Source organism: Sander lucioperca, chromosome 4 (genome assembly GCF_008315115.2).
Source record: "Sander lucioperca isolate FBNREF2018 chromosome 4, SLUC_FBN_1.2, whole genome shotgun sequence".
Lineage (NCBI taxonomy): Eukaryota > Metazoa > Chordata > Actinopteri > Perciformes > Percidae > Sander > Sander lucioperca.
In genome coordinates this window covers 35051350-35069408 of record NC_050176.1, presented here as the reverse complement: position 1 = coordinate 35069408, position 18059 = coordinate 35051350, and the positions used below count along the sequence as shown (strand labels likewise).

General features: G+C 40.0%; 3 protein-coding genes across 3 annotated transcripts; all 3 read right to left on the bottom strand.

Annotated features, from left to right (window-relative positions):
- Nucleotides 1–1064: 1064 nt before the first annotated feature.
- Nucleotides 1065–4431, bottom strand: med28 (mediator complex subunit 28). The gene is made up of 4 exons (XM_031277034.2): nucleotides 4231–4431; nucleotides 1935–2001; nucleotides 1720–1832; nucleotides 1065–1405 (listed from the first exon to the last, which is right to left on the bottom strand). The coding sequence occupies exons 1-4, from the start codon at nucleotides 4387–4389 to the stop codon at nucleotides 1202–1204; spliced, it is 543 nt and encodes a 180-aa protein (XP_031132894.1). The 5' UTR covers nucleotides 4390–4431; the 3' UTR covers nucleotides 1065–1201.
- Nucleotides 4432–5161: 730 nt separating this feature from the next.
- lap3 (leucine aminopeptidase 3) lies at nucleotides 5162–13890 on the bottom strand. Its single transcript, XM_031277016.2, has 13 exons — nucleotides 13648–13890; nucleotides 10933–11048; nucleotides 10251–10305; nucleotides 10061–10166; nucleotides 9802–9961; nucleotides 9475–9639; nucleotides 8590–8748; nucleotides 8363–8487; nucleotides 8140–8228; nucleotides 7949–8051; nucleotides 6451–6530; nucleotides 6135–6247; nucleotides 5162–5716 (listed from the first exon to the last, which is right to left on the bottom strand). The coding sequence occupies exons 1-13, from the start codon at nucleotides 13744–13746 to the stop codon at nucleotides 5530–5532; spliced, it is 1557 nt and encodes a 518-aa protein (XP_031132876.1). The 5' UTR covers nucleotides 13747–13890; the 3' UTR covers nucleotides 5162–5529.
- A 410-nt stretch (nucleotides 13891–14300) lies between these two features.
- On the bottom strand, nucleotides 14301–17171 carry clrn2 (clarin 2). Its single transcript, XM_031277029.2, has 3 exons — nucleotides 16919–17171; nucleotides 15360–15539; nucleotides 14301–15050 (listed from the first exon to the last, which is right to left on the bottom strand). Exons 1-3 carry the CDS (start codon nucleotides 17169–17171, stop codon nucleotides 14782–14784), a joined length of 702 nt encoding a protein of 233 aa, XP_031132889.1. The 3' UTR covers nucleotides 14301–14781.
- Between the last annotated feature and the right edge of the window lie 888 nt (nucleotides 17172–18059).

Genomic DNA, 18059 nt, shown 5'->3' with positions numbered 1-18059 from the left:
TCCCCACAGTCCATCTGTGAAGATTTGAATCTGGCTGTCCCGTCAATGGACAGGCCATAGCTGTGAAGCTGCGGAGAACAAGTGTGTTATGGTGTGAAGACGCTGAATGCATCAGAGACAACAGGCTGTCAGGAGGCTTAGTCATGGCTGATCTGAAGACATTTCTCCTGTCAGCAGGTTTTTTTTTTTTACCCACAACAAGACTCCACTTTGATATTTATTTACATATAAATTTGTTGATATTATAAATTAAGCATCATAATTATAGCAATGTGTAAGTAATACAATGCCAGCTACTTACTCCCTTAAAGGACAAGCTTTGGTGATTAAAGTAGTACTCCACTGATTTAGTATTGCATTTCCATAAAATGTGAAGACCGTTTGAGCGACAGATTAAAACAAAGAAAGGTCAGGATTGAAGCAGCAGAAGCCGGGCTCTTGACTTTGAGTCCTGAGTATGGGTAACGCTCCAAGAATGCTGGATCTCATAATGCCCATAACTCTATATAATCTTTGTTAGATCCTCTCTGCTTGGTAAAAACCCATGTCTTTGAAACTCCAGGCTTTTTTGTCAGACTTAACAAAGCTCTTCCAGAGCCACAAAAGACATTATACAACTGTGTATGTTGAGTACAACTCTCCATGAATAGTAAACTCATATTTTTATGTAAAGTTGGTGTAATGTCCCTTTAAATTCTGTTTTCAAACGCAAAAAAATTATGCACTGTGTAATGAGAAAAACATCAAGACTTTGATCCAGAGTCAAAATACTAGACATTTTATTTTTACAGTTAAAAAAAAAGTCTGCAACAGAAATATTTACATAAATCAAAATGCTGAAAGTTGAAATAAAACTATGTCGTGATTTTCCCACAGCTGGGCAACTGTTCTTCGGTTTTCTCACAGGTTGACACCTGAAAGCAGGCATCACACGACGTATGTGGTGTGTGGTTTCTTCTTTAGTGTTTAGGTACGGTCACATTACACTTCAGTCCTGCAAATATTCGCTCCGTCTCCCATTCACTTCATATCAAGCCTGTATTACAGGCTTGTATGATGATTACTTGTATGATCGATGAATGCAGACGTGTTTCCCAGGCGGCTGCAGATATCTTGCAGGTCAGAGTTCAACATCACATTCTGGGTGTGGAACAGTTTAATCTTAATAACAGAAGACTAATGTGACCGCACCTTTGGTGTGTTAATTGGGTTTTAAAGGGGCAGGGGGCAGACTCGCAGAGGCCTGCTCCAAAAAGGCCAGTGGTCCAGGAGGTGGAAGGTCTGAGGGTTTGCGGTGCTGAACGCTCACATCCTCGAGCACTTGTTGCCAGTGGTGCAGTTTGGACAAGTGTTTCTGAACGAGCAATTCTTTCCTCTGTAGCTCATTACGTAACTCTGACACATCCTGAAGTGAGAAAAAAAAAGTGAGAAGGCGCATTAACAAATGGAGAGAAATAAATAAAATGTAAACACTGACAACATGTCACAAATTCAGGTCTAAGAAATAAAACAATTAAACTCTCAAAACGTTATCCGTGTCGTATCCAGGCTTAACTATCAAAGAGTTTGTTTTTACAGCTTACATAGATAATTTGGGGATCAAAAGTACAAGTACATTAATCATAGAAAAATGGAGGAAGCAAAGTGGATGGGAGGTTGGAGAGAACCACTTCAAATCTGTCAAGATAAATGAAAATGCAAGTCAGTCTAATAATGTACCTCTTTCACCACCTGCTCTGGTTTCTGCACAGACAACTGAAGCCTTTTCTGTAAGAAGAAGCACTCTGTCTGTCGAGCTACATCCAGGAACTTCTGTATGCACTGGTCAACACCTGCAAACAACAGACAAATAAGACATACATCAATATACAGATTACAATTTGAGATTAAGTAAAACTACTACAAACAAACAAATCATCTGAGGCTTTACTCACCAGTCCGAATCTCCTCCTGGTCAGTTCCATTAACGTAGTCTTGGCTTACCAGCGATGCAAAACATGCCTGAAGAATAAATGCATAGAGAACAACAGGAGTACATTTGCTTTTTTCCCTAAATGAGTGTATTTTAAAATCCTGCTCCTTAGGGTTTGAGTACTGGTGGTTTTGTAACCCTCTAGTCTCTGACTTGATGAATAAGGATGACAACCAGCACGTCCTTAAAAACAGGCCATGTCAAATGCTGTTTTGCCATGAGGATCTGTTTCCCCTTGATGGATAGGCTACCAGCTTTCTCTATAAGTAATTAGGAAGAGAAACTCATTTGCCGCACAGTCTGGACTATGATAAAACAGTTTGTGGGATAGTGGAGATGTAATTACTCTGAGATACAAAGTTTTACCTTGTCTAAACAATCAAACTACATATTAATGTACTTTATTTGAATGAGGTTGAGAACTGACGTTGGGTGATAAAGCTTGGCTCACAGTTGGGGTTGAAGTTCATTCCAAAGGTGTTGGATGGGGTTGCGACCAAGGCTCTGTGCACGCTAGTCAAGTTCTTCTACACCAAACTGGGAAAACCATTTCTTTACGGATTTCATTTTGAGCATGGGGGCAAAAGGGTGGGATCCACATCTCCTGGAAATCCCAGCAGCCAAAATTACTATGTTCAGGAGCAGCTTTCAGTTTCATGGTGCCTTGGTTTTAGGAACCTGGTATTGTTGCTGTTGGCTTACAGTCACACTATCATGATTTACTGGGACACTTTAATAGAACAGAGCCATTGTTAATGTTTTATTAGTAACATATGTGCTTTTCCTACTATGAAAGTCAAAATGTCTGCTGTGAAAAAGGCCTGTTGTTTTATTACTTGATAATACATATTATGTACGTGTAGGGTTCTTGAATGTATGTAAAGGTTATTTATGTAGATATGCATTTGAAATGGGGGAGACAGACAATGTATAATGTTAAAAAAGTAATTGTTCAGAGTCATATTTTATTGTTGTCATGATGAGAAGGATGAATAATACTGTTTTCTTTTTATGCTACATCATGTGCAACTTAATCTAGCACATTAATATTTTCTGTGCAAGTCACAGTGTGCAAACCTTTTAGTTGCCTAATGAATCTGATGTCAGATTTACTTGAAGAGCGTATTTTCTCAATAAACAGGAAGGTGTTTTGTGCAGTAGTTCGGTTTACTCTGAAATGAAGCTAAAACTTAAACCTTATTTTTCTTATCTTGTTAGATCATGTCAGCAATCAAGATTGCCCTGCAGCAGAGCCAGAAAAAGGGCAGAAGGAAAACCTCTGAAGCAATGTCTGCAGAGGTGTCCCCAGACTCCAAGTGTCCCATCTGTTTGGACATATTTAACAACATTTCTTACCTGAACGTCTGCCTACACAAGTTCTGTTTCCGCTGTATTCAGGAGTGGTCGAAGAACAAAGCTGAGTGCCCTCTATGCAAACAGCCATTTAATTCAATCTATCACAGTATAAAATCAGATCAAGACTTTAAGAAGTATGACCTGCAGCCGGTGGATAATGGCTCTTTCGGGACTTTTGGGGGATTTATAGATGTGTACAGGACTACCTAGAAAGCAGTACTGATACGAAGTGGATTATCTTGGTGGAATGACATAACTTGAATTGTCTACCCCAAACGGTTATCACATAAATCTGAAGGCACACTATTTACCACTAGAGTGCCTAGGCTTAGCATAGAAACAGCCCTTGAATAAAACAAACCAATGTACACCGTACAGTGTATGATTCCCAAAGTAACTAATTAAACTAGTGGGACATGAAAGAGTTGTAGTCTTGGCTGAAGTGAACCAAAGATACAGCTGTGCTATTGTGATGTTATGTAGCTAGCTAGTTGTTTGGGTTTAGAAAATAAAGTTGCACAACGGAAGAAAGGATTAAATTTGACATTTTCTTGTCAGCCGTTTTTTTTTTTTTTGGTAAAAGTGGCTGGAGTAGAGAGCTGGAGCGGTCGGTTAAAGGTTACGATGCCTGGGATCATGTGAAGCTTTGAGTCGGTCTGAAGGTAACGTTAAGATTAGCATTAACGTTAGTTCATTTATTTTAGCGTCTACAGACCAAAGCTTTCTATGCATGATTTACTCTTTAATCATGATAAAATATGTATTTTTATAGCCCTCTCATGTGAGACTGTAGTATATTAGCAACGCCAAGGAATGAAACATTAAACCTCACCTAGCTAGCTAAACTAGCTAACAACAGTTAGCACACACAGCTAACGGAAGCTAGCACATTAGCCTCCTACCTCGAAGGAAGCCTCCAGTTCATCCACCAGCGTGTTGTTTCCCGGGGCTCTGGTAGCAGTACCGGGGAAGCCTGGCTGGCCCGGTCCACCGGGACCCCCAACGGGATGCGCAACGGGCGGCTGCTGACCGGAGAACATCCCACTCATGGACGTTGCCATTATGTTTTCAGTCTGCACATGCGCACATAGAGGGATGTTTCTGAGTATGGTCGCTTTGGCCAAAAATTGAGAACAACCCTATTTTTTATACTTTACGTTGGTCTGGGGTTGTTTTAAATGGTGCGGCTAGCTTCAGTTAAGCGTAATCTGGATGGGAATAAGACAAAAAAACAGATTACACAAAAAGTTTTTTTCTCTTCTCAATTTTCTGTATTTTTTCCTTGCGAAATAATTGATACTTTCACTTCTTTAGGCTTCTACAAATCATTAATCTGAAGCAATATGAAGGAAAAAACACTATTGGTTAAATGACCTCCTCAAAACTCATGCAGGGACGCAAGCAGCTTTGTTTTAAGCAGTCACAAGCCACAACCGTTTTAGACAATTAGTGTGCTTCCAACTTAGTGGCAGGGGACTGCTTTCCACATGCCCCCTCACACAATGAAAGGTCCATAAAGAAATGTTTTTTTAAAGTTTAATGTAGAATAACTTGACTGGCATTTGGGATAAATGCCAGCTGGGATGAACTTCCAATTTCAGGATTCAGCATCACTAATGCTCTTGTGGCAAATCTCTGCAGCCAATTTCCAAAATCTGGTGGTGAAGCCTTCTCAGAAGAATATATGCTGTGATAGCAGTGCATTAATGCCCATTGTTTTGAAATAAGGTTTTTAACGTTAACAAAAGGGTGTAATGTTTTGGTGTCCACATACCTTGGGCCAAGCAGTGTACATTAGTGTTATCAACAACAGAGCCATAGAGATAACAAATGTTTCACACACAACGAATTGTAGAGTTTATTTTATACAACATATAAATTATGTGAGTTATGTAGTTAGTACAGAGCTTCAGGTGTTTTTAGCTGAAATCTGAACAGTGTGGGGAGACACTGAACCTGCTTTACATTGGGGCCTCTTACATTGATGCAATAGCTGTATGTAAAAACCGAAACCTTCAGATTTGTTTTAAAAAAATACAGCCATGAATCCCTGACATGTTCAGAGCTCTTCCATGGATATGATACTGTTCATTTATGCACAGACTGCGAAACTTGGCCATTGTTGAGAGATCACTGTTGAATCTTGCCAGGGAAGAAGCTCACAGTTAGTCTTGCGTTCGATCTGATTTTTGTGTCATCTCTCAGCCATCGTGGGCCAGTCCTGCAGCAAACTCTACCAGCGTACGTGTTGGTCTTCCAGACATGCCTTTTCTCAGGTAGGGAACTTCATCTTTGTTACTCATCACACCTGCGATGTCCAGATGGGCCCAATGAGGAGCGGTGACAAACTCTCTCAGGAATGCAGCTGCTGTGCATGCACCGCCAGAACTAGAAAGGTAATCAACATGCAACAGACAGATTCAGGTAAATAATCCATGAGTATACTCCTGGGTCCTGTTCTTTAACTGTGGCTCATTCAGGCTAACATGCTGTTATCAGGCTAAAATAATCCTGTTTATTCTCATCCCGCTAATGTGGTTCTTTAAAAACAGTCTGAGGATGGATTTGTTAAGCCAGGATGAAGTTATCTTGAGTAACTGCGCTCTTATTTTGAAACAAAGGCAAAAATGAGTAGAGTTGAAAACTTGATCAGATGACTTTTAAACCAATTTTGAAGAACCAAAAAAAAATTCAGATTCGAGTCAAATAGTCATCATTCTAATTTGCATACTTTTATTATTAATGTACGAAGAACAAGGCCCTGTACTGCTCTGATGCCTGAAGCAGAGTGTAGTGAGATACGTACCGGCTGTACTTGCCGATGTTGTTGAGGTCAGCCAGCTGGCTGTCAGTCACCTGTCTGGTATAGTGCTGGAACAGAGGCATCCGCCACACTCTGTCACCTGTCACAACACTAGCCTACACACACACACACACACACACACACACACACACACACACACACACACACACACACACACACACACACACACACACACACACACACACACACACACACACACACACACACACACACACACACACACACACACACACACTAGTCAACACAGGATCTGATGGACTGAGATGTTGTGAGTGTGTTTAATGTGCATTCACAGGACCTTGTGCAGCTGCTCCCAGAGCCAGTCAGAGTTTGTAAACACTCCAGTTGCTGCTGAGCCAAGAGCTACATCCATTGCACCTGGGAGACAGAAAAAGACAGATTTTAATATTTACCAATTAGAATTAGCACATTTTTTATTTAATCATGTAACATTATCAGCCTATGGTTGCTTTCACACCTGTAGTCACACTAACTTCTTACCAACAAACCAACCTGCAAACATGACCTCATATGGACAGGCAACTTTTGGTTTTGGTTACTGTCATCCTGCATCATAAGCGCTACATGGGGACCACATGCAAATCATGCAGCACTTTCCTAAACCTTACTGTATGTGTTAATGTATCTTCTCTAGAACTTTAACAATTCAAAATTTTGCTGTACAATTGTCTCCGAAATAATTGCGATTAACAATATATTTTGTGGGTGCCCAGATAGCTCAGTTGGTACAGTGGGTGCCCATATATAGAGGTTTACTCCTCGACGCAGCGGGCCCCAGCAAGTACACAGCCTATGAAGTAAACAACGCCTCTTTATTATCATAAAACATTTTCTCTAACTGTATCCCCCCTTGTCATTTTTGTTGCTATGAACGTGTATAGGCTCAAGTGCCAACAACTAACAATTGAAATAATAATAAAAATATACAGTCTGACTAATAATCACTTATATAATTACAAATGGCATATCTAAACAAAATCAACAATTACCAGTCATACGCCTTAAGACCTGAGCTAATGTTAGCAATTAAGTGCAGTTAAACAAGGAAACCGCTATTATTATTTTACAATTAGACAATTATGCAATAATTGTTACAGGCCTAATCTTCTCTGGTGTGTTTTTTTATGGTTAGTTAGGGAATGATTTTGCATAATATACAGATCACTTCCTTGACAGTTTCTTCCTTGAGAACTAGCTTTTCAGGCGGTCAGAGTCTGATAGTGGGTCCGCAACAAAAACTGAATTGACAGCAACCAAAAGTTGAAGTAACTACTAGAAAGACCATCTTGCGATGGATCTCACCAGCCAGGACGCCAAATCAGGCCATGGGCCTAAAGTGGGGGGGGCCCTTTCCCTAATCCTACCCCCCTACTTCCGCCGCCCCTTGCTCGCACCACACCCATTTCCGAAATCTGCCATTTTGATCTCAACTACAAACCTGCAAAGTTTCGTAAATGCATCTTGCACAGTTGCAACTCTATCGTGGTGACCAAATCTGGCCGCAGACATACAGTATAAACTACTCCGCTACATAGATCCCACTACAGTAGCTTTTTTCAGGACTACATTTTGCCATGATGACACACACACACACACACACACACACACACACACACACACACACACACACACACACACACACACAAGGTTAAAACATTACCAGTGTCGCTGTCACAGCTGTTAAAAAAATATGTAAATGATGATGTAAACATGAAACATCAGTTGTTGTTTGCTGCCAACGTCACTGTGTAAATAAATGAATTGAAAAATCACACCTGTTAGCGTAGCAACATTGACGATGGCTCTGGGGTTGAAGCTGTGTCCGTAACACAGTGCGTCAGCGAGAACCAGTCGGCCCTCTGCATCTGTATTATCAACCTGTACAGAGCAATAAAACCTGTTCATCTGTACACACACATCAAGTGCACAAACACATCACACTCGTGTTACTGTTTGGTCCACCCACCTGGATTGTTTTTCCATTTCTGGCCATGACAACATCACCTGGTTTAGTAGCTTTTCCACTGGGCATGTTCTCACACAGAGGAGCCAGACCTGATGTATTGTAACCAGTGGAAACCCACAGGTTAAGAGATTTGTTTTCACTTGAACATTATATTTTTCTATTTATCAAAAATAAGTAATGCACAGTGATTCAAAGTTATAAAAAAGTAGAAAGAAACGCTTACCAATAATGTTGACCGGTAGTTTCAGAGCTGCTGCTGTGACGATCGACGCACACACAGTGGCAGCTCCTCCCATATCAGCTCTCATTGCATCCATAGAAGGAGACGGCTTCAGAGAAATACCACCACTATGGGCAAACAGAGGGAATGAACACCATTAATTAATGTGAGCATAGTAAAATTTTTATATGATGAGGTAGTGAGCAGGAGTGTGCATTATTATGGTTTACCTGTCAAAGGTGATGCCCTTGCCCACTAAGAGCAGCGGGGCCTGCTTGCTGTCAGGAGAACCGTTGTAATGTAGCTCCAGGAAGACAGGGGGCTCCTCTGAGCCTTTAGACACACTTAGAAACGCTCCCATCTGTTGCTCCTCTATCCAAGCCTGAGATCTATAGAAACACATGAACTCTTATACAAGAACTCTTTTCCTTGATCTACTCTTCAGAGTTCAGAAAACGATCGATATTAAGACCAGACCTTATTTTAAGTGATAGAATATTTTGAACTTTTTATAAGAGTTGTATGTATATAATTATTCAATTTCTTTTTTTTTTAGGTTTATCAGGTTGTTGTATCCGACCAAACATCCACAATCCAAAGACCTTCATATTACCATGACATAAAGCTGTAAATCCTCACAGTTGAGAAGCTAGAACTAGGAGATGTTAAAATCTTTAAAAAATTAACAAATCAATTATCAAAATAGAAGCTTATTAATTTTTATGTCCATTGACTTTTCAAAAAATTGTTCCACCTTCAGATTGACAGTTTCCAGCCCAATAAATGACCAAAGCTTTCAGAATACTGTAAAGTAGTTGCCAAAATGTTTCCTGATTATATTATAGACTAGAGGATACATTTAAGCCAAAATTAAAATAAAAACATACCAATATGATCCAATATTTATCTTCCCACCAAGCAAAAACTTTCCCCAGAACATGCAGTCAAATGTTGTTCAATATCTGGCAACACTACAAAAAGCAGTTGGGATACATTTACAGTTATGTGTCACAAGATGCCTTCAAAACTTGTCTAGAAAGAGTACACGTCTAAAATCCCTAAAATGTTGTTTTTTTTTTCCGGAGTACTGTCACAATGATGCATGATGCACAAACCTCTTGTTTATTGTGACTCGTTCAGCATGCAGCGCTAGTTTCTCTTCGATGGTGTTGGCAAAAGCAGTAGGAGTGATGTGATTGGCGGGAGCTTCCATGAGTAGCCGTGCAAGGTTTTGGCCTTCTGCATACACAACTCCTTTCTGCCAACCGACCGAGTCAGCACTGAGAATAAATATACACAGACATACAGTATATACACATTAGCATGATGCTGCATACATCTATGATGATCTACGATACATCATGTATGAATTCAAGAGCCAATTTCTACCTATAGAATTGAGTTTGCCCCAGCTTTGTGCTACAGCCCATCTGTTACTCTACCTTCTATGAAGCTGTGTGGTTACTTTGGTCTTCTTCTTAGATTTGAGTTGGTCATACTGGAACAAACCAAGAGCGGCACCTTCTGCTGCTGACTGGGCATCACCGCAGCCGTCCACCTCCACATGCTTCACCTCCAGGTCCTGAAGCAACCGGCAGCCAGCTGAACACACACAGACAAATACACAGATATCAGGTTCAAACTCCAGTAGATCCTGCATGTAGCCGCCAGCACTAAGACAACCAAAGTTTTGTGTCTTACCTGACACTGCCTGTCTGATGTTCTCCTTGCTGGTGTCCCAGTTCTCTGACCCACACACACCTGCACTGGTCTTACCCAGCCCGACTACTGCCACACACGGGAAGTCCTGTAGAAGACACAGGGAAGATTTAAACACTGACATTTCGTCAAAAGACAGGGTTTTTCTTGATCGAGCGTCACACCTTGTTACCTTGTGGATTCCATAAAATATTCTGCTTTTGCCTGTCTTGAGAGCCGGCCCAGAGCTGGAGAGAACATAACAAAACCAGTTTATTAACCAACTATGCATTATGTCATTCACCTCTGGCTATTTTATCTGTATACGGTTTCTTAATAAAAATTTTAGAGACTTTTGTCTCGGACACTATGCACTTAGTTGATTAGCTAAAACTAACACAGTCTCATACAACAGCCCTGCACTAAATCATATGTTCAGGTAGGCTATAAATGTTTTACTTTGTTTAAACTTTCCAAAAGAAAGACTTTGGAATAATTTTGAACATCTACAGCTCCAAAACAAATGAGTAAACTTCATCTGCTAATGGAGACCTTTTGATATGGTCAAAAGCTTAAGAAAAAAAAGAGTAAGTGGACCTTGAGAGAAGATTATTTTATATAGCCATTTCCATGAACGAATGCAAGTTTAATGTTTGGTTGAGAGGTGTTGATTCAAATTCAGTTCAGCTTCTAAAAGCCTTTCCACCCAATGTTTTATCAAAGAGGTTAAACTAAATATTACAACATTAGCCCCAAAATGACTAATGAAGGGAGGATTGATTGCAGGACTGTTGTATAACTGCATTAGTCTAAGCGTATATTGTTGGCATCACATAAAAATAAATATACGGACAGCTCAGTTATCACAGACTCACATTTTCAGCAGTTCAGAGAGTTTCCCAGACAGAGTTTGGTCAAAACCTGCGGCTGCTTCTGTCAGATGAAGGCCACCCTCCTCTCCATCCTTCTCAAACACTCCCAGCACCAGACCCTGCAGACACACATAAAACACAATGAGGAACACCATCCGCCCCATGAACCAGTTGGTCTATCTCCCTATCACAACAGAATAGCTCTGGTCCCTATAAGCAAAATGAGCCATCGCGCTTACTTGTAACGCCTCCTTGTGTGTTATTATGGCAATCCAATTAGGGGTGCATGATATATCGACTCAATATGGTTATCGCAATATCACGTTGCACAATATTATATCGAAAGTGTTTGTGTTTGATTTAGAGCCCGCTTGAAACGCTATAATGATCATGTTCCATTGGCCAGTTACCGTGCCACTTGCACATGTTAGAGCACGTCAGCGCACGGGTCCACTACGTGACTAACCCTATGGAGCGTACCACGTGTGTGCATATTTCGACAGAGTGACAGTGTAAGTGAAGAAATAGATAGAGACAACAAAACGGAACGAATCAGAGAAGCGAAAGAAAAGTTGCGTCCTGTTCTCTTTATTCATTTATTTTATACTGTACAACCAGTAAAACATGTCCTGTTCTGTAGATATGGTCGTTATTTATTTATTCATGTTGGACCAGTCCAATATGACAGTCTGTTGAAATAAAACTTGTGTTGTATTTGTTATGAATCTATTTTGATGCATTTTCCCATAACTTTTGTAATTTTACATGTGTTTAAAAATATCGAAATTAATATTGATATCGCAATATTCATAATCGATATCCCAATATCACATTTTGTCAATATCATGCAACCCTAAATCCAATCAACATGTGAGCGTCAAAGTTTGGGAGTGTCCCATCGTACTTAATGATGAAATAGGTTGTCGGTGTTATTTATTGGTTATGATGCTTTAGTGAACTATTAACATTCTAGGTGTTAACCCTTGTGCCCTACAAAGTCATAAAGGTTTGTGACATGGTATGATTAGAGTAAAAGCGGAGTAAAAGATGCTTTGAGTTTCGGATTAGTGATAGACCGATTTTATCGGCCGTCCGATATTTGCGTTTTTACTATCAGCGATAGTTTTTTTCCGGCATTATTTACAGACAGGCGTCCACATGCAGCTCTGTGTTGCTGGAGACGCTGCAGTTCACGTGCAGACCATGCACTGACCCTCCTCCACTAGCAGAGTGCTGCACCATGGCAGTCTTAAATTACAAATCAAGCACTTTATTTCCATGGCTACTTTTCAGGTTTATTGTTTTCTTAAATTATTTAAATGTGTTGACAAAGGACATTTTGTGATGACCTGATTATATCTGTCCTATGTCAGCAAGCAATGCATCATCAAGGCTGTGTTGTAGATGTTGATGAAAGTAATACCCTTGCACAGTTAACCATATGCAGTGCACCCATCCATATGATGCACATTGCACACATAATTTGGGTGATATGAATGTAAGATGATTGCAGACATGACCCTGATCTGTGTTTTTGTTTAATATTTTTAAAGAAATGGCAGAGCAGATTCCAAAAACAAATCCAGTGTGATTTACATCATAAATAAACATTTTTATGATGTAAATTGAGGGAGCAAAAGCAGTATCAGCTCCAAATATTGGCTCAAGAAAATCGGCAGCCCGTATCGGTCATCGGCTAAGGCTGATGAAAAAAAATCAGTAATCAGCATCGGCACTAAAAAATCCGTATCGGTCGATCCCTATTTCGGCTCTTTAATGAATTATTAGTTATGAGTGAGGCTGTTGTAAGCTCACAGCTCTTGTCAGTTTTAACACCAACCTCACAGATCACACTGACTAGCTGGGTTACTGTTCTGTAATGAGCTATCATTGAACCTTCACAATTCTGACAAAATGCTATTGTAACATTTCTTCTGGGCAAAACCCAAATTCTACATGTGTAATCTAAGATCTTCAGGGAGCAGTCAACTGGCAGTATGGAGTCAGAACAAAACAGGGTGAAGCTGAATTTGGAGGGCGTTGTTCTCCTGTGACTTTGGTTGATTGATTAATTGATTAACTGATTGACTGATTGCCTTGCCTTAAGTTTCAATTTCCTGGTTATTTCGAAAATGTGAAATACATCCATATTTGAAGCTAATACAAGTCTTTGTGAGGCTGATAAATGGAAGTAGCTAGTACATACCGTTTTTGACACCCAAAGACAAACACCCACACACTGATGCTCTCCCTCTCTCACACACACACACACACACACACACACACACACACACACGTTTCACTATCTTTGTGGGGACCCGTCATTGACATAATGCATTCCCTAGCCCCTTACCCTAACCTTAACCATCACAACTAAATGCCTAACCTTAACCCTTACCCTAACCCTAACCTAATTCTAACCCTAATCCTAAAACCAAGTCTTAACCCTCAAACAGCACTTTAAACTTGTGGGGTCCAGCATTTTGGGCCCCACAAAGCTGTGCAGACCCCACAAGTATACTGTATTCCCCGGTTTTTGGACCCCACGAATATAGTAAAACAAACAAACAAACAAACAAACAAACAAACAAACACACACTGAAAGGGTTAAAACCTCTGATATACAGTTCCATGTAAGTGTGAAAAGTGGATGAGTCCTGTGTGAGTCAGTGACGTAAGCTGTGAGCTTATAACGTTTGACAGCTAACGGCTACTTACTTTTCTCTCGTTCAGGTGAGTCTGTGACGCAGAAAATGACCTGCAGTGTTTTGTCCGCACCGCCGCCTGCACGGTTCTCCTCAGAAGAAGCATTGTCATCTGTTGTACATATATAAACCCCGACACAACCTATTAACTCAGAGATTTAGAGGTCGCAAACATGTGGAAAAGGCAGCCAAATCGACCTGACAGCGTCGCGGTTTTCACACGTCACCAAGCGAGAATGGTACGTCTTTGTCGCCACCTGGCGGCAGCATCGAGAAACTGCAGGCTTTGAATCAGCAGCAGTTGACGATGTGTCACATAATTGATTCAATAGGTCACATCATTTAAATCTACTTATAAGTATTTTGCATACTGTTTAGCAAGACAATGAATCATTCAAAGGGACTAAAGTTTGACTTAATGTATCTTTTTTTTTACTGAAATCATAGATTTATAGGCTACTATAAGGAGATCCTCACTGGGTCGAGACCTGATATTTGCAAGTTTATGACAGGGGATATTATATCACTGTAGAGAGCAAATGAAAGAGTTACATACAAAGGTTCAGGTCATTGGAAGATAACAAAAATAAAACACACACAAAAAGAAGAAACACATACTGTAGGCTTACTCCAACTATTTTTTGAATTTAAATAAATTAAATAAAAGTTAACTTTAAATATTTGTTTGTCACAAGGTTGTTAGTATGATTATAACCGATCTAACACATGTAATAAAAAACCTTTAATGATTATGGTATAGTTTACATTCATCACATAAGCCCATAACTCCCCATTATTCATGCATAGCTGCACTTTCTTGATTCTAGGGATCAAGAATAATTACTGTAAAAAAAAAAATCCATCATGAAGGGGCTAGAATAACAGATCCGTTAATGGCATTCTATACATAAAATGAAAAAACAATGATGTATTTACATTGTGCAGCTATAGACAGAATATATCCAGCACAGGATGTCTAGAATGCAAAGGACAAGTTCGGGATGCAGGACTCTTTGCACTCATGTAGGTTAGGCTACAGTATTAAGACTTAAGGGGCACTGGCACAGTGTTGGTTTCACTCTGCTGTCAGTCACTGTGGTTGGCTCCAGTCAACCATCAGTGATGTAAATGCTCCTTGGTTGGTCCTTCAGTAGAGCAGGTCCAGAGCAGCGATGGTTGGTTCTTCAGGTTTCTTGATCTCCGGTTTGGGCAGTTTGATCCGGCTCATGGCAACCACTCCACAGACAGCAAAGTGAGTGGCAATGCTGCCTACACCCAGCCAGAAGGACCAGTCCAGGCTGTCATCCAGCACAACCAGCACAAAGAGGTTCTCCTGATGATTAGCCACACGCTCGGTCAGACCGTGGTGCCTCACGGCTGCCAGGAAACACAGCATGCCCAGGGCACCAAAGAAAGCTGGAAAAAAGGTCAGGCAAGGAAAATAGAGAGGTGAAGTACCGGTAATGCTCAAAAGCATGCAGGAAGATAAAGAAAAAATACGTAAGAATAAAACAAAAAGGTGTGATAGAAAATGCACTGAAATAAAAATAACAATAAGAAGAAATTGGTGACGAGACAGAAAGGGGTGTTAACTGGGTGAGTTATATAGTGGACAGAAGCACAAGTGGAAAAAATGAGGGTGGAAATGTGAAGCAGGCAAAAAAAAATATCAACATTTGTGCAATATTTTAAAGGAAAGAGTGAAGACAGAGTTGCCTCACATACCAGCAATGAAGTTCCATAAGTAGAGTCCTTTGTGTCCTTTGATGCTCTGGTAGGGAACCTTGCGTGCGTTGTAAATGCAGAAAGACAGACTGACCAGTGCAAACCCCACAGCCACCAGCAGGAAGAGGATCACCATCATGTGAAGGCCGCCGTTCAACTTCCGCACAAGCTTTGGGAAAACTGCAGAGAGAAGAAGCGGTTACACTTTACTTGAAGGTATCTACATAAGAGTGACATGACACTGTCATGAACATGTCATAAACGTTTATGACATAACGCTTCTGTCATTAAGTGTCATTCGGTTTTTGTCATGACAAGTTAGAGTTAGGGTTAGGGTTCATGTGTCATGACTGTGTCATGACAGTGTCATGTGTTCATGACAGTGTCATGTCACTCTTATACCTTCAAGTAAAGTGTTACCGAAGAAACAGAGAAAAACACACATTATCAGCCGTGTGAGCTTGTTTGAATGAGTCAAGACTCGTGAGAGCCAGGTAACATAGACAGATAGCATAGAAGACGAGTTATGTTGTAGCCTATTTGGAACTAATGTTTTGATGTAAAAATGTTATTTTAGTTATTTTATATGTTTGTATTATGATATTTAAGTCGATAAACTAACTTAATGAATAACTAGCATGTCTGTATGTTTGCATTCCATGCGGTGGCAGTATGTGTCCTGTGATGTGTTTCTTATTCTTTTTTTTTTTTTTGCAAGTTTTAATTGTCATGCCTTTATTGTTTATATGGAGTTTATATCAAGCAAAAATTACCAAAAAGTATTTAAAAGACAATTATATTATTATATATTTAAAAGAAAATATAGACATATAATAATTATTATAAACAGAAGAAATCTAATGAACTCATGGCAACTAATTCCTACTCTAAGCAACAGGTATGTATTTGTGCCAAAACACTGTTTTTCCTTAAGTAGCTTTGAGGTTGGAAAGAATTATTTTATTCTACTGCCTGACAGTATCATATTTTATAAACTTGCGTTTACATTTAATCAACCCAAAACTGTGTTTTTTTTTTTTTAATTGCTGCTCTATTTCATCAAATATAATTGTCTTATGAAATTCCCCCAAATTCATCCTAATATATTTTGGAAACTCTGTGATCTCCAGGATTTCTTTTGCACGTAATCCTGATGGTGTAAGCTATTGATTAGAGGGTGAAAGTTTGCTTTGTTGAGTACTAGAGGTGATAATACCACATTGAGCTATCTGCATGGATGTTATATGTGCTATTTCCACTGTTAAATACACTCATGTAGACCTAGTAGCATTTGCTATTGCTGTTGATGCAGCAGGTAATGGGGATCTAAATAAACAATAGCCTACACTTTAATTTTAACTTTTTTACTGCATTATTTCACAATTGCATGGTAATATTAGGCTAAATATTTGATCTGTATTTTTCATATTTCAAGAAATAATATATTTGTATAATGATTGTTTATTTGTTTAATAGCCTATTGAACACTTTGGGTAGCTACAGTTTAAGTAGTCTTCTAATGAATGCCCAGAGAGCTTACAGGCTGCATTTGATCTTACTGTATATTTTGGAGCGTCTGTTGCCGAGCCCGCACTTCTTGGTCTTTCCTCCCTGGAACAAGCCGTAGTAAATGTCCCCGATGAACTGCTCCATCTCCGGATGGGACGCGTTCACAATCTCAGCCCCGGTTTTACACAGGATCCGTCCGGTGACCCACCGCTCTGTGGACAGGGCCACGACCAGGAGCGCCACCGAGCCGACACAGAGCACCGAAGCCACCGAGAACGTTATCCGTTTCCACAGCGAAGGCATCTTACGAGCCCATGGTGCCCCGAGGAAGGTAACACGACGCCGGGCAGCGACCGCGAGGCACACTCGGCGATCACCATGAGTTTATTCTATAGTTTGAAAATAAATAAAATGAATCATAATCGGTTAGATATAGCTATATCTCACGGTAAAATGTCGCATGTACTTAAGTGTTAGTCAGAGAGGAGGAGAAACCGAATCTATGGCTGTCAAAGAGATCCGTTACCGGGAGAAACTCTATCCGGCTCCCTCCCTCTCTCACACGCTCCTCTTTATTCAGGGGATGAATTAACCTTTGCAGCTTGGCCTTTGAGATGGAAATGTATCACGTTTGGAGACCATAAAATCATAAGCATTGTGACAGAGTGACAGATATGAGCCATTGTAACTCAGACCCTAAAGGTCAGATCAGAGCATTAAACACAGAGGGGGCAGAGTTTACATATGTGGCCTTTATAGTCATACATCCCTCATCTTCTTGCTTCATTCATTAAGGTGTATGTGCAAGTGCATATTTACGGAGCCCCGGAAGGGTCACGGCGAGATTTTTTTCAGGGGACTACTTTTGCATTACCTCGCAATATGTTTTGCGTTCTCTCGCAATAGTCTATGTTTTGCATTCCCACGCAATACGTTTTGCGTTCCCAAGTCTCGGTTCCCATGACCGAGACAACAACATTAGGTCTCTGTAGCACTTACTTTTGATTTATTTAGTTCGTTATTCCTTCTTATTAGTTATAATTTATGGCTATTCTTATTTTATAGGCCTACTTTATTATTGTTGTATTTTTTGTCATTTGATAGGTTATTTTGGCTGAATATTTTTTTTTCTGATATGTAACTCCTTTGCCTTTAATTCAAGATTTGAAGTCTTTTTGTTTTTGTCAACAA

Bases quoted from the DNA above. Each gene is read 5' to 3' on its own strand.
- med28 (XM_031277034.2), bottom strand. From the start codon at position 4,389: ATGGCAACGTCCATGAGTGGGATGTTCTCCGGTCAGCAGCCGCCCGTT. The intron at 1,833-1,934 runs GTGAGTAAAGCC...TGTTGTTTGCAG, and splicing joins CCAGGAGGAGATTCGGACTG to GTGTTGACCAGTGCATACAG. The intron at 1,406-1,719 runs GTACATTATTAG...TTCTCACTTCAG, and splicing joins CAGAGCAGGTGGTGAAAGAG to GATGTGTCAGAGTTACGTAA.
- lap3 (XM_031277016.2), bottom strand. From the start codon at position 13,746: ATGACAATGCTTCTTCTGAGGAGAACCGTGCAGGCGGCGGTGCGGACA. The intron at 6,531-7,948 runs GTGTGATTTTTC...TCTGTCTCCCAG, and splicing joins CAATGTTGCTACGCTAACAG to GTGCAATGGATGTAGCTCTT. The intron at 6,248-6,450 runs GTCCTGTGAATG...GTGTGTGTGTAG, and splicing joins TCTGGGAGCAGCTGCACAAG to GCTAGTGTTGTGACAGGTGA.
- clrn2 (XM_031277029.2), bottom strand. From the start codon at position 17,171: ATGCCTTCGCTGTGGAAACGGATAACGTTCTCGGTGGCTTCGGTGCTC. The intron at 15,540-16,918 runs GTAAGATCAAAT...TTCTCTCTGCAG, and splicing joins CAGACGCTCCAAAATATACA to TTTTCCCAAAGCTTGTGCGG. The intron at 15,051-15,359 runs GTATGTGAGGCA...CCTTTTTTCCAG, and splicing joins CTTATGGAACTTCATTGCTG to CTTTCTTTGGTGCCCTGGGC.